This window comes from Brassica napus, unplaced genomic scaffold (assembly GCF_020379485.1).
Source record: "Brassica napus cultivar Da-Ae unplaced genomic scaffold, Da-Ae ScsIHWf_140;HRSCAF=252, whole genome shotgun sequence".
Taxonomy (NCBI): Eukaryota; Viridiplantae; Streptophyta; class Magnoliopsida; order Brassicales; family Brassicaceae; genus Brassica; species Brassica napus.
Window position 1 is genome coordinate 25,479 of NW_026014823.1, and position 23,726 is coordinate 49,204.

The window sequence follows — 23,726 nt, forward strand, 5'->3', positions numbered from 1 at the left end:
CATAGGACAACTGATATTTGTAAAGAATAATAAGAACATAAACTAAAATTTCAATACCAAAATATAAAAATAAAGAAGAATTGCAGAGTCGAGATAGTTAATCTCTTTCCTTAAATCTTTAAACGCCCCGTAGTGTGACGGTTTTATGGCGCTCAGATTCCCAAGATACAACTGCAGCATTGTTTATGTTTACCATCACCGAAAAACAGAATCTATCGAACCTATTTCTGTGATGTACTCTCAGACTCAAAATAAAAAAAAATACTAGCATAACTATTCTGAGTGGGAGAAATGTTTCTTGATTGTATGAATGTGTGTGTTTTCTAAATGGCTCACAAGCCTTTATATAGAAATATAATGAGAAGCACAAGTTTCATTTTTCAACACAAAAATGAAACCTCCATAGTGCACTAATGGAGTTTTTAATTCTTGTCATTATTATGTGAATTTATTCCACATTTTGACCAAGAAATTAAAGAATAAAATTATTATTGTTTTGACCAATTCAAACAAAATAATATACTTTAAAATGGATTTCTTTTTTATATTTTATCAATATAAAAGATCAACATATATTTGGTTTATAAGAATAAGTCAATGAACATGAAGTCCAACTAACAAATCAAAAAACCCAAATCCAAGTTCAAATATCCAATGTGTGTATTTGCTTCTTTATACAAGTTTTTCAAATCACACACATTAGACCTCCATTTCTCATTCAAATAAAACTTCTTTTTTTGACATATGAATACATTATTCATAATGTTCAAAAAATAGTTCCAACAATCCCCCACATGAATAGAAATGACTCTAGACACTAGACGACTCGACAGACTTTCTAGACAAGACTCAACTTCCTAGAAAAGACTCGACAAGACCTAACTAAGGACTTTTGAGAGTACAAACGAAAAATCCACTGCATGATGAGTTGGTAGCAATTTTTCAGCCTTGAACCAGTCATTGTTAATAGCTATCGGATTTACTCGGCCAGGAGGTGGCCATGATGTCTTGAACCTCCCGGGCTTTGGTGTAAACCTAGACAATAGCCATAACACAGCTTCATTCTCTCACAGAACTAGGTTCTCTATTGTGTTCATTTTGGCCGTGAACAGTCTTGGTTAATCATGAGTGAACTTGGAGAATATAGCCTTTCCTTCATTCTCCTAGAAACGGCCCCATTTCACACTCACAAGGTGATTTGCCATTAACTTTGTTTAGAGGAGTATCATGTACTACTCCATTCATATCTCAAAGCTATGGACACAAATCATTAAAAGCTAATGCTTATCCTGTATTCTTTACATGTAGCACTGTTTAATCATCATAGGAACTGGGTATAGACCGAAGTCTTACAGTGCTTTGGACAGACTTAGTTTCACTTAGTTGTCTCCTTGAACCTATTTCTTGGGATCTCCAGTCAGTTAGGTAGAGTTACCGCGAAACCTCATCTTAATTCACAGGCGACCCATTCCTTTTGATGATATAACAATTTGATCTCATGACACACCTTTAATTAAAGGATCCTAGGTTGTCACCATAGTGAACATAATCTCTTGAGATTAGTGGAGATCAATTGTCTAATGATTTTTGTCATCTTTTATTCAAGATACAATTAACCATTATACACAAAACTCAGTGTATGACACTAGCTTGTTTTTTTTTTTTAATAAAAAAATTATATTGTGATAACTATCACTAAGTTCATATGACCTCTTGCCAACGACTTTATATGGTAAGCAAAGCTTCCCCCACATTTCTTGAGATAGCTCAAAACATGCATAATTACATTTAACATCTCTTAAGAGTTTAGAAAATTAATCTACAACTCCTTTAGATTTAAATGAATTAAAAGCAATTTCAAAAATTATTACAATTTTCTTGAAAAAATGTGTTTCATTCTTAGAAATTCACATTTTACATACAACTATTTTCATAGTTCTCTCAAGTTGATTTATAAATCTAACTTGTATGTTTTGGATCTTTTCCAAACACATATTTTGCTTTTTTAGCAAATATACACAAGATATTATTTGTGTCATCAAAACCACCATTATATATGATTATTTTCAACCATATTGACTTTATAAACTACAATACACATGTCAGTTTCAATCATATTGGTCTGAAAATTATCATTGTTTTTACATGGTCAATCTTCTTGTAACTTGCATTTAAGCATTGATGAAATATAAATGTTTATGACCAATATCAACAAACATTTTATTTCCTATGGCAAATGATTTATATGTGGCAGACCTCTCCCAAACTTAATTTGGGGCGTCGACTCACTAAATCCATTTCCATATATATATCATTCGATCTCTTAAAAATCGAGATTTTATTAATCACTTTGGTTTAGCTATATTGTCATATGGGTTTGTTCACTAGAAACCAAACCCAGATTAATATACTACTCAATACCAAACATATGACTAATAAAGTTTAAACAACAACTCCACAATAAGTAATCCAGAAAAACGTTTTATTCCACATATTGTTTTACTAATTAAATATCAATAGTTAAAACATATCTTTGACCAAAAGCAATAAACCTTTTTCCTTTGCAATTTGTAACGGTTGGATATAAAATCTACATCAGTTTTTTTTTTCTCTTTTTCTTTTCAAAAAACATATTGAAAATGATAAAAAACTGACATAATTTTTTTTTTAAATCATCAAATTTTGCAATTTAATATAATCAATAATCAAACACCACAACCTGCAATTTATCTTCCCGTTCGATTGCTAGAACCCACGATCAGCACCTGTTGACTAGTTTCATAAAACTTAAACCAGTGTTACTATCATTAGTGCTGAAAACAAGATCGATCACTGCTATTGACTGAACAGGAATAAAACTAATAACCAATAAATCATGCAAATCACAACCGAAACACGTAAGTGCAGGAGAATTATTTTAAATAATTCAACCGATCCTGCAAAAAATAATGTTAGCTCAAGAACACAAGCTTTACACAATCTCAAAAGCTGGTTGAAGAAAACACAAATCCAGATTTTGTTTCGAGGCCGTCGATTAACCTGTTCTTAAAAAAAAACAATAACTTTTAACAAATATCAGTATTGTTAGTGCAAAAGCATAAACAATATTTAAAGATTTAAGAGTGTAGGAACCTTATTTTACTACCATAGGACAACTGATATTTGTAAAGAATAATAAGAACATAAACTAAAATTTCAATACCAAAATATAAAAATAAAGAAGAATTGCAGAGTCGAGATAGTTAATCTCTTTCCTTAAATCTTTAAACGCCCCGTAGTGTGACGGTTTTATGGCGCTCAGATTCCCAAGATACAACTGCAGCATTGTTTCTGTTTACCATCACCGAAAAACAGAATCTATCGAACCTATTTCTGTGATGTACTCTCAGACTCAAAATAAAAAAAAATACTAGCATAACTATTCTGAGTGGGAGAAATGTTTCTTGATTGTATGAATGTGTGTGTTTTCTAAATGGCTCACAAGCCTTTATATAGAAATATAATGAGAAGCACAAGTTTCATTTTTCAACACAAAAATGAAACCTCCATAGTGCACTAATGGAGTTTTTAATTCTTGTCATTATTATGTGAATTTATTCCACATTTTGACCAAGAAATTAAAGAATAAAATTATTATTGTTTTGACCAATTCAAACAAAATAATATACTTTAAAATGGATTTCTTTTTTATATTTTATCAATATAAAAGATCAACATATATTTGGTTTATAAGAATAAGTCAATGAACATGAAGTCCAACTAACAAATCAAAAAACCCAAATCCAAGTTCAAATATCCAATGTGTGTATTTGCTTCTTTATACAAGTTTTTCAAATCACACACATTAGACCTCCATTTCTCATTCAAATAAAACTTCTTTTTTTGACATATGAATACATTATTCATAATGTTCAAAAAATAGTTCCAACAAACAGTACGAACCAACTATAAGATCGACACGATGGTAAGAGGTACTCTGTACTCAGCATATAATGGAGGAGAGAGCGCTGGTACTTTTGGAAGTCCAGTTGCGGTATGAGACTATGAGTACCTGCCTGCGTGGGTCTAGATTCTTTACGTATCAGTTTTAACTTTTTAGTAAATATTTTCTTTCGTACATTAAGGTACCTATGCATTCTAAACTCTCGAATTAGGTCTGATTTACACTTAACATAATAGAAGCCAGTGACCATGGTAAACAATTAACCATCTAGCCATTTCAATGGGTTAGAGAACTACACGTAATGGAGATATTGAAGTTCATGCAAGACCTTAACTATGAACATAGCGTGAATTCAATGATGAGAATGATACTTGTGACTAGTTACCTCCACTCGTAGTTAGTCGATTCAACATAGACTGTTGCTTAGATGCGGTGTCAGTCTCAAATTATTTTGGGAATTTTCAGGTTCTGTTAATTAAAAATATATTAACTGGATACTTGATAAATTAGTGATGTAGTCTAAACTTTTAATAAATCTAACTTTTTTTAATTATAAGCATTAAGTTTAGAAGTATATCTAAATATTTGAAGTTTCAGGTTTTAGTTTTTATATTTGTTTTAAAATCTCTTAAATTATTTTGAATGTGAATATTTTGTCATCATTTTATTTTGTTTCTTGTGTACTGAATGTAATAATAGATACTTGAGATTCATAATCCGTTTTGTCACATACAATTATAGATATATATACCATTATATGTAAAAACACCAAAAAGACAAAACCTCGTTAATTTTCATAGCTCGAAACGTACAACAGTGTTTTGATTTCCGGTCATGATGACATAGTTTTACGATGAATCACTGGTAAGTGCCATTCGTTGTTTCTGAGCTTCTGATGGGAGCTTAACCTCGGTTGCTAAGCCAATAGCTTGGAGGAACCTAACGACGTACCAAGTCATATCAAATTGCCACCATTCAAGGCCATGTCGAGCAGAGAACTCGAAAGCATGGTGATTGTTGTGCCATCCTTCTCCAAAAGCTAGAGCTGCTACCCACCTGAAAAAAAATCATAATAAAATTAGATATAAAGATATGTATATCGCAATGGATCAGGTTGCTAAGGATTTGATGTATGATGACTTTTTTACCAGTTGTTTTTAGACAAGTCTCCAGTGTTCCAAGCTTGGTTTCCCCAAACGTGACAAGCTGAGTTCACTAGCCAAGTTATATGATATACCCATACTATTCTTACACCCTGCAAATAATAAACCAAAAACAAAAAAAGATTAGACTTGGAAGGGATGAGACATAAAGGTTAAAGGTAAACTAAGTTTTTTCATGTGCCGTTTACGAAATTGCAAATGTAGTTTACACTTTTAGCATGCACAAATGGTGTTTTGTATCTAAATACAAGCAAAAATCAAATTCAGTCCCACTCACGAGAAGAGTATGAGCCAGAGAGATAGATCAGATATGTTTACTTGTGGTTCTCTGCTTTATTAAATTAATACAACTTGCGTGGCCTAAGGTCAATAACCTAAGTTGCACTAAATGACAAGACAAAAAAAGCAACTTGTCTAAGATGTTGATCAAATGGAGGAGATTGGCCCACCAAATTGACTAACAGCCACACACAAAAAGTGGTGGATTTGTTCTGTATTCACCAAGCTAAAACACACATCATAGTCCTAATCTATATCTCGTTCTTGAAATTAACGGAGATGAATTCAAAATGCAAGATAACATACCATTCCCCAAACGATGAAGGGGAAGCCACCCATTGCGTATAGAGCAGCCGCTAGAGCCACCGGATGCCAAATGTAGGTGTTTTTAAGGAACTGATAGAACGGCTGCTTCTCCAAGTCCCCAACATTATTAGGCTCTCCAACCTTGAAAGAAAAAAAACATCAGATTGCTGAATCACAGATAAACAAACATGAGAACAAAAAAATATACTTACCCTTTGCGTGATAGTATTGGTATCAAACATCCAATTCATGTGACTAAACCAAAACCCTTCAAGTGGGCTATGAGGATCTTTGTCCGAATCACAGAACTGATGATGGTACCTATGCGTACTCACCCAATCAATCGGATGCCCCTGAAGAAAACAACACATCATCAATTACACAACTCAACACGCCATTCACAATACAGAGGACAAACTAAACTCACCTGAAGAGCCTGAGCTCCACAATAAGCAAACAAGTACTCAAGCCACTTAGGAAGCTTGAAGCTTCTATGAGTAAGATTCCTATGAAACGACAGAGTAATCCCCAAAAGACCCGTCACGATATAAAGCACAAAAGCAACCGAAACAGCTCTCCAGTTAAACTGAAACGGAGCCAAGAGGCTAAGCAAATGCATCGAGACAACCACAGCCACAGCGCCAAAATCCATAGAAGTCCACTCTCTCTCCCACCAAACCGCTTTGTCCGTCTTCTTCTTCACCATCACATCCGAAAGCATTATCCTTCGGTAATCATCTCCCGTCCCCGAGGCAGCTGCAGCAGATGCGGCGACATCTCTCTTCTTAAATGCGGAGGAGACTAGGCTCGGGAGCTTGAAAGGAGCGAGCTTTTGGTTGTGGGTGAGTGAGATTCCGGCGAGATTCAACGGCGGTGGCGCGGTTAGAGGTCGCGGAGGGGAAGAGAGGAAGAAAGGTTTGGGCTTTGTTAAGGGAGAGGTGAGAAGAGACGCCATTGGTTGACGTGAGAGCCGAGAGAAGGACAAGATGAGAGAGTAGTTAAACCCTCTACATATATAATATAGTGTACTATGTATGTATGTAATGTATAGAATCAGGGTCGGTCTTTTTTGTATGTTCACAAGCTGTTGTGTTGTTGTAGTGACAGAGACGTGTCCAAAGATCTCGTCTTTGTGGCTTAAGAGAGAAGATAAGGTGGTCTAGGGATTTGGATTGCCAATTTGGGGCACTGAACTAAACCACGGATCTTCTCTTTTTGGTTTTGCTGAATTAGTCCTTGATGTTCTTGGCAACTTGACATATCGCCCCGTTAGTTTAAATTTCGATTCTCTTAACCTGGGCTTAGATTGATTAGCCTAAAATGGGCTTTGCTTTCATTGTGGCCCATTTCTCCTTATCTAATTAAGAAAATTCCAAGAATGTGAATGGGTTCCGACAATTCAAACAAGATTTTTTTTTTTTGTCAAAATTCAAACAAGATATTTCTGTTTATGAGACATCAAAGTCTTTTGTTTTCATATGCTAAGGAAAAAAAAATCTGTAGAAGATATTTTGTATCTGTGGTGGTAAATAAACCGTTATCTTGAAACTATATATTAATTACTCTTCATTCATCCATTTCAAAAGAGTTTTATCATCAGATCGGTTCCCATGGCTGCAGCTGCTAACACCGCCGTTTTTGTATCTCCTTCGCCGCCTTTATCCTCTAAACGCAATTTTTGTAAGTCTTATTCTACTTCTTTGTTGTTAATTTGTGTACTCAATGATCTATAGCATGTAAAATCTGATGCTTTTTAAAATACAATATAGTGTACAGTTCAACGATTAGTCCAATACAGAGGAGATTTCCAAGGAGGAAACTTGAGCTGCAAGTAAAAGCTGCTGCCACCACTCTTGCACCCCCTGAAGAGATCAAAGAGTATGTGCATTTAAACCTCTTCTTGTTACTTTGGTCGATGTAACTATGATAGTATAAAATAACAAAGGTCATGGTTAAATGATTTGTGTAGATATAAGCTTCCTTCATGGGCTATGTTCGAGATGGGGACAGCTCCTGTGTTCTGGAAAACCATGAACGGTCTTCCTCCAACCGCGGTAATTTATCTAGCCATTTTCTCGTCCTAACATCGAAGTTTAGACTCTTTAACTATTCTTATAAAACTTTCTTAAATTAGGGTGAGAAGTTGAAACTTTTCTACAATCCAGCTGCAACCAAACTCACTCCTAACGAGGACTATGGGGTTGCTTTCAACGGTGAGTTTCTCATACAACATCTAATAACTCGTATTTGAAGTTTTTACCAATGAGTTGACGCTGTTAGTTAAGACTCATTTATGGGTTTAGTCCAGTAGTAAATAATTACATCAATGTATGGCTTTGCAAGTAATTTAAAACTAAATTAGACGGTGGCTACATAGACCAGTCAAGGACTAATAAAAGATGGGTTTAAGTATTTAATTGGTTATTAATGGTCCATGCAGGAGGATTTAACCAACCAATTATGTGTGGTGGAGAACCAAGAGCAATGCTTAAGAAAGATCGAGGCAAAGCCGATTCTCCCATTTACACTATGCAGATTTGCATTCCTAAGCATGGTCCGTTTTTACATAATCAAAACCAGAGCACTTTCTTATGTGATAAAATAGTTCTAAGTAGCATAATTTTTTTTTTGACATTTTCCGTTTTTCTTATGATTCATTTTCAGCTGTGAATTTGATATTCTCGTTCACCAATGGAGTCGATTGGGATGGTCCATACAGACTTCAGTTCCAAGTCCCCAAGCGATTGCAAAACAAACCTATTGAATTCTTCAATGAGGTATAGATAAAGAAGTTATTTCGATCTAAATCTTCAATATGACTTAGTAATCTAAATTACTATTCATTAATGTGTACTTTCCCAAAAAAGTAATAATCCAAATTCATTATCTTGATCGATTGGTGCAACAAGGGTCTAGCGAAAGAGTTGAGCCAAGATGGAGCCTGCGAGAGAGCAATATTTCCTGACTCGAACATAGTTGCAACACGGTGCACTATGATTGCCAACTTGACGGTCGAAGGAGTATGTATCTAACCAACTATATATATATACTACAATTCATTTGTTATATACACTTTTTAACATATTTAAGGTTCTTAACATATTTCAGGGAGATAGATGCAATCTGGACCTTGTTCCTGGGTGCATGGATACAAACTCAGAACATTTCAACCCGTTGGCTAATGTTGATGATGGCTCTTGCCCCCTCGAGTTATCTGATTCCGATGAATAGAACTCATCTTTGTTCATGTAAATATATACACACAGATATGTTGGTTTCAGTATTTAATATATAGTATCTTTGTATACATGTAGTAACTGAAATGTCACTCGTTGATTTTTATTTAATTATAAAAGAGCTTCTTCATACTTAAAAGAGATATCTGACTCTTTTTTTTAGCCACCGACTATAAGAAATATTAACATGTTGATCTATTCATTAGTTGAACTAACATACATTGGGGAAACTTCTGAACAACAAAAAGACAGTAAATAAAGTATGATCTATTGCTTTCCCTGGACCAAACTATTAATGAATAATGATCATGGATCGGTGTACCTGTCCCGTTAACTTATACGAAATCCACTTCACCTACCAATGAAAAACAAGACACATGCTCACTAAAAATAGTGAAGAAGTACATTCAAAGTTTACTAAGTGGTAGAGCCAATGAGTTTTGCAGACTCGCATGTAACATTGACTTGAATGAAATAGTTGTAGAAAGACAATAAGAAACTCCTATACCTTCACAACAACGTACAGGTTTAGTTAGGTTCAACTGCTATCTAATCCTTTTCAGTCAGAATCATCGGAAAGAAAATAAATTTAATTCATTGGACATCAATTAAATTTAATATGTTCAAGTTCAACTAAACATTTAAAAAGAAAACAAAATTAATTGACTAGCGAGTCTTTAGAAATCAAACTAAAACCATTGCCTAAAGTGTGTCTTTTGATCATCATCTCTTCGTACTTCCCGGCCAACGAGTCAAAGAGAATCCCAGCACCAACTCCGACCGCAAGATCGATGGTGTAGTGTCCTCTCGTCCCGAGAAGCCTAATCGATTGTAATACATTCAGGATGTCAAAAAGCATCGCTAGTCTCAACCTTTGCATTCTCCTCATATCCAAGGATGCTATCATCGAACCGGCGACATGACCTGAGTAGAAGAGGAAGAATGAGACGTTTCCCACAGGAAAATCGACTCCCGATCCTAGAAACTCCTGTAAAAAGATTCAAAAAATTAGTGATGCTTTTGACACTTTTTAATACAGCAAGTTAACAGCAACGAGACATAGTAATGCCTAATTATGATGACACTTTTTAATACAGCATGTTACGAGACATAGTAATGCCTAATTATGATGATACTAAAAAACAAAAAAAAACTAACCCCCGCAAGTTAAAGAAGTGAATACAAACCACTACAATTACCCTCTCATTGCAAATAATCAAATTACTCCTTTTATTTCAAAATAAATACCATCGTTTTCAATACAATATTTGACATCATATACTAAATAACTTAACCCTATTCAAAATGAACATAAATTCATAAACTAATTATTTTGTGAGATATTAATCTTTAATTAGAGTCCAGGTTATCAAAACATTTGGGTATATATTCATATAAAGTTACAACCTGTACTTCCTATACGGTAGTGGCCAAGGGAGAAAATCACACGCCCAACAATATTTGGCGACTTTACATAATTCATCTATTTTGTTACAATGTCATTTGGTTATTATAATATATACTTTTCAGAGAGAGTGCGATGTAAAGATTGGCACCTGAGGGAGAGGGAGCTGAGTAGAGTAACCAAGAATACCGCGACAAGTAAACATGAAGCAAGCCGAGATGGTGGCCCGTGGTCTTCCTTCCATCAACCATGTCCATACAATATACGTAGTTTGCATCCCTACGAACACCTGTCTCCCACCACCATCCAAACAAAAGTTTTAAATAGTTAAAAAGTACAAAAGTCAAATCTATCCAATCACTTTGCATTGCATGTGATCACGTCTCCATATCACCCATGTGTTACTTTTTAATGGGTTTTAACTTTAAAGTTATAAAGCATTCTATTATACTACTATAGTGTAACTATTTCGTTATAAAAAAGAAACAAACAAACAAAATGGCAGTTGTTAAAAAAGAAGATTAGACTTAACTACTAAACAAAGCGATTACATTAAATACATTTGTGTCCACTAGTTTATCTACTAACACCATTATTCCACTCTTAGGAAATTTCATTGCATGTTGATGTTTACAGTTGACAGCAATATTCCAGCTGGAGAATTAATTAATTACCTCGCAAAATAAAGAAAAAGATCTCAGATTTGTTCCCATCACTACCACAATTTAATTTATTTGACTAATTCAATAATTTATTATTTACGATTTAAATGATAAAGGAAAAAAAAAACAAAAAGTTAGGTGAGGCATCAGGAATTGATGATAAATCATTTAATAGTTGTTTTAACCACTAAGTTAATCTCTCTCTCTGCATACCGTGTTTAGTGCGGCTAAAACGGTGTTAAGAGCCGGTGAATTTGCCAAGACGCGGTTCAGAGAGCGCGTGACCACAAACCCAATATCGAACGGCTCAGACCTCGCGGGAATCATTTGAAGCGTATACTCGACGCCCATGAAGAAGAGAACTCCAACCGCGAACACACACGGTATCCAATGGACTCTCGCCACGTAGATAGCGTCACGCGCCGTCCATGTCATAAACGACGCCTTTCCTCCTCCATTGGCGTAGCCGTCGTCTGTTTTCTTAACAATGTTGTTCTCCATTAATGGGACGGTTCCGTCAAAGGCGACGTCGTTAGAGTGATGTCCGTTAAGAGAGGTAGATCTGCGACGGAGAGGGACGCTAGTTTCAGTTGACATAAGCGTCAGAGATGAGTTCTATAAGAGGCAGAGATTTCGAAGGAGGTATTGTTTTTATTTTGTGAACTGTGGAAGGAAGATTGTTTGGTCTACAAAAATTCATACGAAAACGATGAGTATTGAGTTTCGAGAGCTACGTTTACGCAAAGTCTTTGCCTTATTATTTTTTTTCTTTGTTTTCTCTCTTTGTTGGGCTTTACTTTAATTTTGTACCAACATGTTGTTAAGTTCTTTTTATATTTTAAGTTTGATATTTTAGACGACCAAATGAAATGTTCCCTAATTTTTATATGTCAAGTTTGATATTTTAGACGACCAAAAGAAATGTTCCCTAATTTTTATAATCAATGTTGTTGTAAAGTAAAACTTTTGATACAAAATAATTATTGTTATGGAATTTTAATGCAAAATTTATCGATTTTCTATGCTATATAATTATTTATATTTTTTATTTTATTTTGGATTGGTCAAACATATGATTAAATGTATATAGTTAATGATATTTTATTTGGAAAATATACAAAAAAAACTGCATACACAAATTTAAAATGACACTTAAAAATGAAATGAAGAGAATATAGATATAAAAGACTATGAGATTCTCTCGTTACTAAAATAATTCTAGTTTTCAGACAAAAACATGTTAGTGGTGCGTGTATGCATATTAAGTGTTAACAATGTGTATATACTCTAATTCAAGATTATGGAGAATATCAAGAGATTTGATGCTTCGTTGTACGCATCAGACTAGGGGTGGGCATTTTATCCGAAATCCGAAGTGGCACCCGAACCCGATCCGAAAAACCCGAACCGAAATCCGAACCGAAGTAGCAAAATATCCGAACGGGTATTGAATTAGAAGAGATTGGATATCCGAACCCGAACGGGTAATATCCGAACCCGAATGGATATCCGAAAATAACCGAACATATGATAATTAATCTTATATTTATAGTTTACATCTTTCATTTTATATAAAATATTTATATTGATACTACACATACTTTAAATTCATATGATATACATACAATTACGTAGAAGATGATTTGCTATTCGCTTAAAATGCATGTCAAACTTCTTATTTCAGCAATTAACAAAAAGTTACATCCAAAATTTAAAAACAATAACCAAATTAATGTCTTTTTAGTTTGAAAATGTTATGTCCAAATATATTAACCATGCAATCTATTAAAAATAAAAAATAGTTAAGTGAAAAGTTATATATTTAAATACAAGAAATTTGAGAAATGAAAATTTTCATTTTTTTTTCTTCAAAATCTAAATATCCGAACCCGATCCGAAATAACCGAAACCGAACTTAAAATACCCGAACCCGATCCGAAGTACAGAAATACCCGAACGGGTTCTACACCTCTATACCGAAATACCCGAAAATCCGAAATACCCGACCCGAACCCGAACGGGTACCCGAACGCCCACCCCTACATCAGACATTAGTTTATTCAACTGAGTATTTTTTTTTTTTTGGGCGCAATCATCTTTGACGCTTTTTTAAGATAAGTATTGAAAAAAAAGATTTAAGTTTTTTTTAAGTTCTCCAAACCGCGAAAGCCTCTGATTAATCATCTAGAGGCTGGCTCATCGACAATAGATAAGTCTTAAGAATTTTATATAAAAGTTAGATACTCACATTATCTAATTACACATCCTACTATATAAAAGGGACTAAATTCAAAGTTTTTGAGACTATCCACCTCAGCCAAAATATTCTCATCCAAAAAAATTAGAAATAAATGTCATTTATAAGATAATTAACTAACATACAACTTTTGATATTTCTAAAAATTTCAAATTTGTAACTACTAATTTACTAATAGAATCATATATCTATATTGAATTATGTTCTATTTTTAATCGTTAGACTTCAAGGATAAATAAATTATTAATCTATAATATATATAGTTTATAACTTTATATTGTAGTTATAAATAAAGCAAAAATAATCGGGGAAGGTGAAGAAGCTCATCTAAAATTATGTAATTAAAATGGTAAAATGGTGAGTATGATGACGTGAATCTAAGAAAATTTGTTGTACAAATTATGGTGTTTTCTTCGTCCACTATAAAGATTTAAAATAAAATACATATTCACATAAATAAGTCAATATTTGTTATTTTTTTGGTAAGATGCTAAGATTATCAATTTTTGAAAGGTTACACTATTGTTTTTAAACAACTTATTACAGCAAGGAAACAAAAACAATCAACAACAACTCAAAGTAAAAAAAGCCTTAAGGAAGTCTTATACAAGAAAGATAAAAAGAAGTAGAGAAGAGGAGAAAGAAGAACTTTCCAGGTAAGAGAGGAGACGGTCACGCATCATACGGTCAAGAGAGGCAAGGATGACTGATGAAGGTGAGGAGACAGCAGTGAACACACGAGCATTACGCTCTTTCCACAGCAGGTAGATGGCTGACTGAAAATAGAGCTTGATGACTGGAGTAGCATGCGTATCTGCGTTGACGCGAGGTTGATTGATCCAGGCTGCAACAGAGTGTAGATCAGCCGGAGGAGAAATCCAAACTTCAGCAGCAAATCCAAACTTGTGCCAATATTTGTTGTTGATAGTGTTTATATTCTTTTCTAACATTAGTATATATATTTTTTAGTAAACTGATCCAAACAGATTAATTTGTGGAGCTAACCAAACGAGGATTATAGTATTTACTTTGGAAAAAGTAATAGGTTGAATGATAGATGGCGTGCGTGCTTTTTCATATGAAAATCTGCACATATATAAAAATCATAAGATTTGAATCATAGAGAAAATATAGTGTATATGACTGAAGTTGGTCCATTCTGAAACTAAAGATGGCTAAAATTCTTCTTTGTCAAAATGCATAGATGTGAATCTTATATGAATAGAGTTCTCCATTGCTTATAACAGTGTAATAAACTCCGTGTGTAAAGGAGAAAAAATGTTATATAAGTGAAAACAAAAATTATGATTTTTTTTCTTGTGCCTATAGGCTCTTCGCAATTTGAAGAAGAAAGAACATATTGTGTGAAAATCTTTGGCTCTGTCAAATTTTATCCAGTTGTTTATAAAACTGTTGTTATCTGATTCATGTAATTTTTCAGTGTTAATTTAAAAGCCCAAAAAACCCATCTATACTGACTTTTTGATGTTTTTTTTCTGTGATTTGATTTTAAAAAGAGATAAAACTTTCGATAAGTTATGTAAACTCAGAACAAGTATTTAACTTTAGAAAGCATTTACATGTTTCAAACTTATAATATATACATATATAATGTTTAAAATTACGCATATAAAACCTGTGTAAAATGTACCTGAATATGTTTCTTTTCTTTAATGTGTTAATCGTACTATATATAACATTATTTTAAAATTTCAAAAAGTTTATGTCACATACAAAAAAATCATCAATAAAATATATAATTCTTCATCTACAACAAGAAAAATTATAAACATATAAATTTAAATTAAGAAAAACTAATATTGGAAAAACAAGAAGTTAATGTAAAAAAAAACCGATAAATAATATTATAAATAAAATAAATTTATAAGACAATCCGCGCGAAGCGCGGAAAAAATCTCTAGTATATATAAATGAATCTAAATGGGTAGATTTCAAACTTTAAAACGTTTAGAATCTTTCCGAACCCACCGTACCACCCAAAATCATATCGCGTGCGTGGTTTTGAACTTTCACAATGTAGTAAACGAAAACATAGAAGACATTTATAGTAGGTATACATATAAACATAATCGGTTATTAACTCTGAAATTTAGTTGTATAGAAGAATTTTAAATTTTATAGATTCATACAGATTTAAGATAATTATTTAAATTCTCAAAAGGTATACAAAATGTAAATCATGTAATTGTCTACGTATTAACGAAACTCAAGGCGATGGTGATTTTGTATGTTTTTCACACTAACTAGACTACGTGCCTGTCTAATCACTCAATCAGACGTGTTTGTCTAAAATGGTCTATGCTTGGATTTGGGCCATTGTTGATGTTTCTTTGATTCATTATTTCTTAACTTTAATAAAAAGTATCGACGTACAAATAGATCTCACAATAATATAGATTCTGATTTAGAAATATGCACTCACCACATCCATCAATTTCCAGTTTCTTTTTTTTTCTCAGTAAAGACAACCATACGTAAAGTGTGTATTTATTAAGTCATCATTTACAAATTTACAATAATAAAGTGGCTGTGTGAATAAATAACATATGTCGACTAAAAACACATTAAACAACGTTGTTAAAACTATCCATATACAAACTTGTAATGAACTTTTCTTCTCTTTTTTTAGCACATCTTGTTATGAACATTCGTTATTTTTATGCTACTGCATATTATGGTCTCGCACCATATATATATATATATATATATATATATATATATATATATATATATATATATATATATATATATATATATATATATATTTAAAACTAGCATAAAAAGTGAATACCAATTTACTTATTGTTAAATAACTTTAAATTAAATTTTATGATACATTTAAATTTAATAAATATTAAAATTTGTTTGTTAATCTAATTATTGGATGGTGTACAAAATTATTCAGTTTTCAATTGGAATTCAGTTTGAGATACCAATAAAACATTATATCTAAGTGTTAAAGTTAATATAAAATTTGTAAAAAACTAATATTTTTATATAAAGAATAAGAAATATTTTAATTAATTTTAAATTGATGATAATAATTTTATATTTAATACTGAATATTAAAAGAGACATGTAAACACATCTAGAATATGATTTGAATTTAGTCAAAAAAACAAAAAATTTCAAGCCATCTCATGTTATCAAATAATAATAAAAAATTACATATATACGACTTTTAATTTCTGCCCAATAGGCTTTCGGAAGGAGACTAATATAAATAGTACGTAATAGATATTTTATCGTCAAAATAAATATACGCGTCACGCGCGTCTGTGTATGTGTATAAATAGAATCCTTGGGAAGGAGGAGGAGAGAGTGTCCATATCATAATCATTCGCTAATCAAATTACAAAATCTAACTTCCGCACACCCACAAGGCCACACACCAATATTAAAAAATGGAATTAGTTGAAGAGAAGAAGGCTCCAAAAGAAGAAAAGAAGATGGGAGAAAGAAGAGTTGTGGTGGACAAAGCTTATCTATACGATGAAGACAAACCACTTACCGTCTGCAAAACATCTCTCTTCCACACCGGCGATGGTTTCACCGCCTACGACTGTAACGGCGATATCATCTTTAGGGTCGATTCCTACGGTAGAGATAACGACGAGTTTGTCCTCATGGACGCCACCGGAAAGTGTCTCCTCACCGTTAAAAGCAAGGTTAAAAACCATTTAATTAATTATTATATTAAGTTGATCCATATATCGTCTCTCTCTGGTGGATTATATAATTGTAAAGAAGTTTTATTGAATGCGTATCGTTTCTTGTTCTTGATAATCTTGAATTATTGGTCTAACTTCGATGAATATTATTATTTTTGGTTAGAAAAGGATCTAAAAGAATTGTTTTGAGCTACATATAATCTAATAAACTGATTGTTTTAGTCGAGTTCTAAGTCAGTCGCTATACCAATTACTGAGTTAACTCGATTTTTGATGAACAGAGACCTACTCTGCATCAGAGGTGGGAAGGTTTTCTCGGGGAGAGATCGGACGGTCAGAAACCGATCTTCAGCGTTCGGAGATCGTCGATAATCGGACGGTGCACGATGGAAGTAGAAGTATACGACGAAAGCGGAAAAGAGTACACCATAGACGGCGACTTCTCCTTGCGAAGCTGTCTCATATACGACACGGAGAAGCGAACCGTGGCAGAGATCAAACGCAAAGTGGACATGTCAACGAACGTGATGCTTGGACGAGATGTGTTCACTCTCGAGATCAAACCCGGTTTCGACGGCGCTTTCGCGATGGGTTTGGTCCTCGTGCTTGACCAGATCAACGGTGATGATCCCGTTGAGATTGGTGATGAGCAAGTACACCCTTTTGTCGAGGATTAGTTTCTCTCTATCTCTCTCACTTTCACCTCGTCAAGTCTTTGTTCCGGTTTAAACCAATCGAATCTAATCCTTGGGTTTTGTCAAATCTTTGGATTTGGACATTTGAGGTTGTTTGTAATGTCAGTCATTAATGTTGTTACGTTACATAATATATAGTCTCTGTCTCGTGAACTTTGTTGACTATATGTTGATGTTACAAAGTTCGTGTCTTCTTTTTAATTCATATATACATGCATCATATCAGAAATTGTTCAAAAAACTTTGTAGATCTCGAGAGTTTCAGTTGCGTTGTAAAGAATTAACAATTTGACCATATGTTGTAAAAGCTTATAAGCTTAATTAATACATGGTGTTAGCTGCAATACCGACCTATCGACGTATACTAATCTTTGCTTAACCACGTAACGTGTAATGTACATATGTGTAGGCAAGTGGAATTTTTATACATGAGTCTTGTGATTCGTGAATATATATTACCATTTGTAGGTGTCAGTTGACATAAGATCAGAGAGTGCCTAAGTTTATTAAATCATAAATAGAAGGTGGACGAATAAAGATTCGATAAAATAATTACTAATATGGGAATCTAATAAAGAGAGAAGATATATACTGACTACTTGCTCCCACTGGCCACTATAAATATATATGATTCGTTATCGTAATCAAAATTTTCATGCTTTCGTAAGTGCACAATTAGTTATATAGAGATACTTGCACGTAGCCATAATCCTTACACTATGAATAAACACATGCACATGTAATTACAGTAAGTTCTTATATTAACACTGAAAAGTTAGGAGGTATATCGAAAAAATCAAGAATTTACGGGGTTTAAAAATAATACATCTCTCTAAACCAAAGGGGTTAATTAGAATTTTTTTTTTTGGTAATCGTTAATTATAAATCTTTGAAAACATAACTCTCACTACAAGGGTAACAAACGGTGAAGAACTAGAAACATGAAAACACATGCCGAAACAAGAGCGTTCAAGGACGTACCAAATCGAGACCGTGTGGCAGAAGAGTACTTGAGTCCGGTGAAACCAATGTCGTAGGCAATACTACCATCAGGTTTAAAAAGGCCGAAGTTTCTCTCGGAAGTGGAACCCGGTTTCAGATTCTCGTTGAATAGAGCAAACACGTAAGCTCTCGCCACCATGTCTGGTCTGTGCGGCGTGCCTTTTCGCTTATTCAGCCGTTTTCTAAGATTCCGATTATATGTTCTCGCGTTCTTCACCGTTGCTCCGGCTTCATCTGCGTCCCCTTTTGATGCCCATCCGGTGTCTGAAACAATGACCTGCATGCATAATAGAATGATCTTGTTTTGATAACGTTAGTCTTGTTATCAAAAAGAATTTGCGTTTGACATTTACATTTATAAATAAAAGTTGTGTTAAACATTTAAACAGAAACAAAAAAAAAACTAGTCAAAGCCTCAAAGGTTTACATAGTGTTTATGCCAGTGTATCTTCTTTCAAAATACAAGATTAAATTAACTAGAAAAATAAATGAGTAGTTAATATGAAAACATGGCATTTTTTAAGCAATCCCAAACATAAATTAAATATGTATAGTGATAAGAAATACTTTACCGGCACTTTTGGGAAGCCAGCTTTCTCGAGAGCAGCATAAGAAGCATCAACCATAGCATCGAACATGTTATCGTAACGAAGCTTAGTTTTGGCGTCATAGATGCCATCGCTGTGCTCGAAGAGGGCGTAGTTGAGGTCAATATGGCTCGGATCCGATTTATAAGCTAGAAAAGGGTATGCGTTAATGTAGAACGGTGACCCTATCTGCCAGAAAAACGCTAACAACGGCTTCATAAACGGCACCACATCATCCCTAAACGTGCAAGCCGACGGTGGATACGAGTTCGCAAACACAGCCTCCGAGTGTGGACTCGACACCTATAAAAAGCAAATAAGCAAGTTCGAGACTAGAAAAGATATGTAGGACCACAAAAATCCTAATTGAAAATCATGAAATATAAAAACGATAATATAAAATTAGAAAACGTTTAAAATTTTTGTTCCAAGAAGATAAAGACTTTAACTTGTTTGGTTTAGTACAAGATTATAATGTAACGTACCTCGACCCTAGTGGGAAGTCCAAGACGACGAAGAGCGGAGTAAACATTCTTGGCCGCAGGTAAGAGAACTTCCCAAAGCTCTACAGTGGTGCCACCTAAAATCTCGTTTCCCACAGCTATACCGCTAATTATAGTACCGCTACGTATGAAAGGCTCGACGTTTTCTTTAACCCAATTCATTGCTCGGTCTTCTCCAACACTAATGTCCTTGAGAAACTCATTGCCTAAGCCAACAATGATCTCGATCCCTGTGTTACGAAATGCTGTGAGGACGGAGTGATCAGCGTCGTAGATACGTATGTTTCTGATCTTTGCTGCTTTAAGGAAAGTTACTACTGCTAGAGGAGACGGGAGATTGTCCGCTATGCGACCGTAGTTTACACCGTATGTTCCGATGAATGCTACGGCCCTTTGTGAAGAGAAGATAGAGGAGACAAAGAAAAGCGAGGGAAATAAAGAAGAGCAAACCATACATGAATGTTTCATTTTTGAATGATTTATGCTTTAAACAGTGCACTTAATACGGAAACAAGAAGAGTTTATACTAGTATGTGTTGTCCATTAATTAATAGTAAGATTCTAAACTTTTGTCACGGGGACCATGCAAAAGGAAGGAATCAAGATAAGTTGTGGGTCTTTCTTTGCATTAGATTCTTACTTTACCTTCAAAGTAAAACTGTTTTTACTTTTTGCTCTTCAGTCTTCTTCTTGCTTTCTCCTTTTTTTTAAGGCAAACTTGTCACCATTGTTTGACTTTCGGATAAAGATTGGACTAAAATCAAAAGTACTTTTAAAGATCAACCAGTTTGATGATCTTTGATCTGGGTTATCTTATAACATTGGTTGTCCATGAGAAAAAAAGTAAAAAGGAAACTAAAGACTGCAACAGTAGAATAAGCATAGGGATTGCTATAGTTTTACAGAAGAGTTAATTAACTATCCTCAAGATAGTCTGTTACATCCTAAGAGAACATGCATACACATAATACACCCTCAAGATAATCATTGATTCGATACAAAAAGAGAGTAGCATGAAAGGAAAAGGTAAAACAGATACTTCAATAGATTTAATAGAGAAACAACTGACTTACAGTTTGATAAGCTTACAGAAGCAGAGCAGTGCAAGGCTATTGAATAGCTTCTGCTCATGACATTTTGTCTTTCTCCTCTGACACCATGTCGTCTGCCTTCTCAATTTCACCAAAGCTATCCTTAACAGTTACATTCCCCTTCTCCTTTGGATGAGTCATTTCAGAATCTTCTTCTTGCACATTAGAGTTTTCCACCCCTCCCTTTGGTTTATCACCTTCATCTGTATCTTTCTTTGACCCTGAAGATTTAGTCCGACCTCGTTTCTTGGGTGGCTCTTTATCTGGTGAGGGAGTTGACTTAGTCTTCTCACTGATCCTTGCAGATCTCCTCCTAGGTGTCCCACTAGTGGTCCAATCAAACTTTGCGCTCCCAGGGATTCCAGGGTGGGACTTGAGGTACTGCTCCAGCTGCTTTCTGTTACTGATCTCTTCGCCCGTTGGAGAAACAAACACAATCTCTGTTTTCTTCACTTTGTTGGGGAAAACTGCAAAAAGAGAAAGAAAAAAAAGTAACCTTTTGACTTCACTAGCAAGTTAGAAGGATGTTTGAGAGTAAATTGCTAAAGACGACCCCATAGTGTGGATTTAAACAGACATTACAAGAAAAGTCTTAACATCCATCAGAACAAAGAAGAAAAAGTAGATGAAACAAATGTAAAATGTGTGTGTTTTAGTGTCACGTCTAATAGCATTTGAATTCACCCAATCAATATCTTTTTTTTTATCAAAAAATTGCACCCAATCAATATCTATACTAACAATTCTCTACCAATAGCTACCTTCTTTTTTCAGGTCTTTGGAAGGCATAGAAGAGTAAAGACAAAGAAAAATCACTTGTTTCGTAAGTAAATGATATTGATAAATTGCATTTCACATTATACATCCTCAAATTCTAGGGGCTTTTATTCTTTAATTAACCCCAAAAAAAATTAGTAGAGGAAACAAACCAATTTCTTCCATGAAGAAGGTGCTGGTAGCTCCACAGATACAATTTCATCGTCTGTACCCATTTTTTGTTGTTGTTGCAATCCCTTAAAAACAGAGGCAAAAGAAAATTCAGAAAAACCTGCCACCAAAAAAAAGATTTAACAATTTCACAAAGCTACTCTTGTCGAATTTAGCAACAGAAAATAGTTACCACTGGAGAAGAAAAGAATTAGGGATGTTGTTAGTTGTAGGCTCTGCTTGTTTCTCTCTGTATTGACATGTATGGCTTTCGTATGATTTCTCGTACGTACCAAACCAATGACGCATGATAAAGTCACTTTGCTTTCTTCTATCTTCTTATGGTAATGACACGTTAAAGTCCTTATAAAAATGGTGGTAAGTGCACGTCGTCGCCTCGGTGTATACTATACTTTATATCACTTGGTGGTGGTCATGGAATGCACGTGCCAAATACCCCCAAAGACCTTCTGTTTTGGTGTAAAAAACATATATACTTGATTTGGAGCCGGAAAAGAAATCGTTAAGGTTTACAATTTCAGGTCCATAAATATCAGTTCATACCGTCCTATAGCTCAATACAGCAGGGTGGAAGTCTATAGCAAATAAATAAACACTGGTGGCTCGTTTGTAGTTTGTTCATATAAAATTAAATACAGAAATAAACAAGGATATTTAAGTCAAAAGATTGAGAGAAATTGATTAACCATGACTTGAATAGATGCAAAACCATCTGGTGAGAAATTAATCAAATTATTATCATGTACAGTATAGAGCAACGAAAAATGAATGAAAACTACGATACCACAAGAGAATCATGTTACCAAATTATAAATTTATAATGTATATTATTGGATCCTATCATCTGAATGACTGATCTACAAGAAATATGCTTTACTTGGGGAGAATTTCTATAGATAATTTTGATCTCCCGAGACAATAAATTTACAGTGTGGAATATTAATGATGATGATGATGAGCAATTATTTGAAACGAGAACCCTTCTTCCCTTTTCCTTTACCCATCCCATCGACCACTGTAACCCAGAAGAAGAGAGACATCCAAATCAGTACTGCCAGGAAGATCTTTACGCGGTCTTCAACCCTTGTCACAGCTCCCACAACACCTATCCATATTATGTTCAAACATGATTAAAGAAAAAAAGAGATTTCATTTTATTTTTCTTTTCTATTTCCATTATAGTTTTATATGCGGCTAAAGGATCACCAAAAAGCTATTCAACATTAACATATATGTACTAGTTGCAAAACAAACACACATATCTATTCAACACACATAAGGACTAGTTGCTGAACAAACAAACACGATAAAATCATGAAACAAGCCAATAGCAAGTAACAATCACAAAGACAATATAGTTAAAGTAAACCCACATAAGCATCAAACCATCCAAAGTACTGAATCTCCCGACAAAAAAGAAACAACTTTTTAAGTGACAATTGGATGCAAAGAAAGACTAAGGAAACTAATTCAAAGGCAGGCGTTAAATTGGAAACAAGAGTTGAACCTTCGAGCTGAGTGGTGTTCTCAGGCGGAGGCGGATCAGGACTCGGAGGAGATGGAGGGCCACCAACGACGGCGAGACGGCGTAAGCAGCGAGGAGTCGCTAGAAAGAAGAAATTTTGACGGTGGAGGTGAAACCGTTGGGAGAACGGAGGGAGAACTGAGTGGTGGTGGTAGAGGTTAGAGCTTCTGGTCGTGTTGAACAAAGCTGTCGCCATATTTTCCTCAGCGATAAATTTTGACCTGATTTTCCTTTTCTTTTTTTTTTCTTTTTAAGATAATTATAAATAGTAATAATTATCGGACAATTAGTGAAAATTCAAATAAAGTATTCTTATTAGATGCAAACAAAATATTATTTTAGCAAATATAACATTAATCAGATAATTAAGAATGAAGCCAAAAGATTTTTTTTTTTAATAATAAGTCTTTCATGGATAATATAATTCTTCAA

General features: G+C 34.1%; 7 protein-coding genes across 7 annotated transcripts; 2 read left to right on the plus strand and 5 right to left on the minus strand.

The window, feature by feature from the left end:
* Nucleotides 1-4,627: 4,627 nt before the first annotated feature.
* Nucleotides 4,628-6,799, minus strand: LOC125597254 (palmitoyl-monogalactosyldiacylglycerol delta-7 desaturase, chloroplastic-like). Its single transcript, XM_048772015.1, has 5 exons — nt 6,119-6,799; nt 5,904-6,044; nt 5,692-5,832; nt 5,092-5,198; nt 4,628-4,999 (listed from the first exon to the last, which is right to left on the minus strand). Exons 1-5 carry the CDS (start codon nt 6,644-6,646, stop codon nt 4,792-4,794), a joined length of 1,125 nt encoding a protein of 374 aa, XP_048627972.1. The 5' UTR covers nt 6,647-6,799; the 3' UTR covers nt 4,628-4,791.
* Nucleotides 6,800-7,179: 380 nt separating this feature from the next.
* LOC106402347 (protein POST-ILLUMINATION CHLOROPHYLL FLUORESCENCE INCREASE, chloroplastic) lies at nt 7,180-9,059 on the plus strand. The gene is made up of 8 exons (XM_013843060.3): nt 7,180-7,371; nt 7,461-7,569; nt 7,661-7,745; nt 7,826-7,904; nt 8,132-8,245; nt 8,356-8,468; nt 8,601-8,711; nt 8,800-9,059. The coding sequence occupies exons 1-8, from the start codon at nt 7,302-7,304 to the stop codon at nt 8,920-8,922; spliced, it is 804 nt and encodes a 267-aa protein (XP_013698514.2). The 5' UTR covers nt 7,180-7,301; the 3' UTR covers nt 8,923-9,059.
* A 437-nt stretch (nt 9,060-9,496) lies between these two features.
* Nucleotides 9,497-12,099, minus strand: LOC106404645 (phosphatidylcholine:diacylglycerol cholinephosphotransferase 1). The gene is made up of 3 exons (XM_013845347.3): nt 11,208-12,099; nt 10,484-10,621; nt 9,497-9,915 (listed from the first exon to the last, which is right to left on the minus strand). Exons 1-3 carry the CDS (start codon nt 11,589-11,591, stop codon nt 9,586-9,588), a joined length of 852 nt encoding a protein of 283 aa, XP_013700801.2. The 5' UTR covers nt 11,592-12,099; the 3' UTR covers nt 9,497-9,585.
* A 4,371-nt stretch (nt 12,100-16,470) lies between these two features.
* On the plus strand, nt 16,471-17,839 carry LOC125597258 (protein LURP-one-related 12-like). Its single transcript, XM_048772021.1, has 2 exons — nt 16,471-16,940; nt 17,225-17,839. Exons 1-2 carry the CDS (start codon nt 16,677-16,679, stop codon nt 17,618-17,620), a joined length of 660 nt encoding a protein of 219 aa, XP_048627978.1. The 5' UTR covers nt 16,471-16,676; the 3' UTR covers nt 17,621-17,839.
* Nucleotides 17,635-20,212, minus strand: LOC106403998 (glucan endo-1,3-beta-glucosidase 14-like). The gene is made up of 3 exons (XM_022720370.2): nt 19,713-20,212; nt 19,213-19,530; nt 17,635-18,917 (listed from the first exon to the last, which is right to left on the minus strand). The coding sequence occupies exons 1-3, from the start codon at nt 20,196-20,198 to the stop codon at nt 18,546-18,548; spliced, it is 1,176 nt and encodes a 391-aa protein (XP_022576091.2). The 5' UTR covers nt 20,199-20,212; the 3' UTR covers nt 17,635-18,545.
* Nucleotides 20,213-20,282: 70 nt separating this feature from the next.
* On the minus strand, nt 20,283-21,921 carry LOC106405144 (methyl-CpG-binding domain-containing protein 11-like). The gene is made up of 2 exons (XM_013845742.3): nt 21,751-21,921; nt 20,283-21,288 (listed from the first exon to the last, which is right to left on the minus strand). Exons 1-2 carry the CDS (start codon nt 21,761-21,763, stop codon nt 20,858-20,860), a joined length of 444 nt encoding a protein of 147 aa, XP_013701196.1. The 5' UTR covers nt 21,764-21,921; the 3' UTR covers nt 20,283-20,857.
* Nucleotides 21,922-22,563: 642 nt separating this feature from the next.
* LOC106404650 lies at nt 22,564-23,541 on the minus strand. Its single transcript, XM_013845353.3, has 2 exons — nt 23,277-23,541; nt 22,564-22,874 (listed from the first exon to the last, which is right to left on the minus strand). Exons 1-2 carry the CDS (start codon nt 23,488-23,490, stop codon nt 22,732-22,734), a joined length of 357 nt encoding a protein of 118 aa, XP_013700807.1. The 5' UTR covers nt 23,491-23,541; the 3' UTR covers nt 22,564-22,731.
* Between the last annotated feature and the right edge of the window lie 185 nt (nt 23,542-23,726).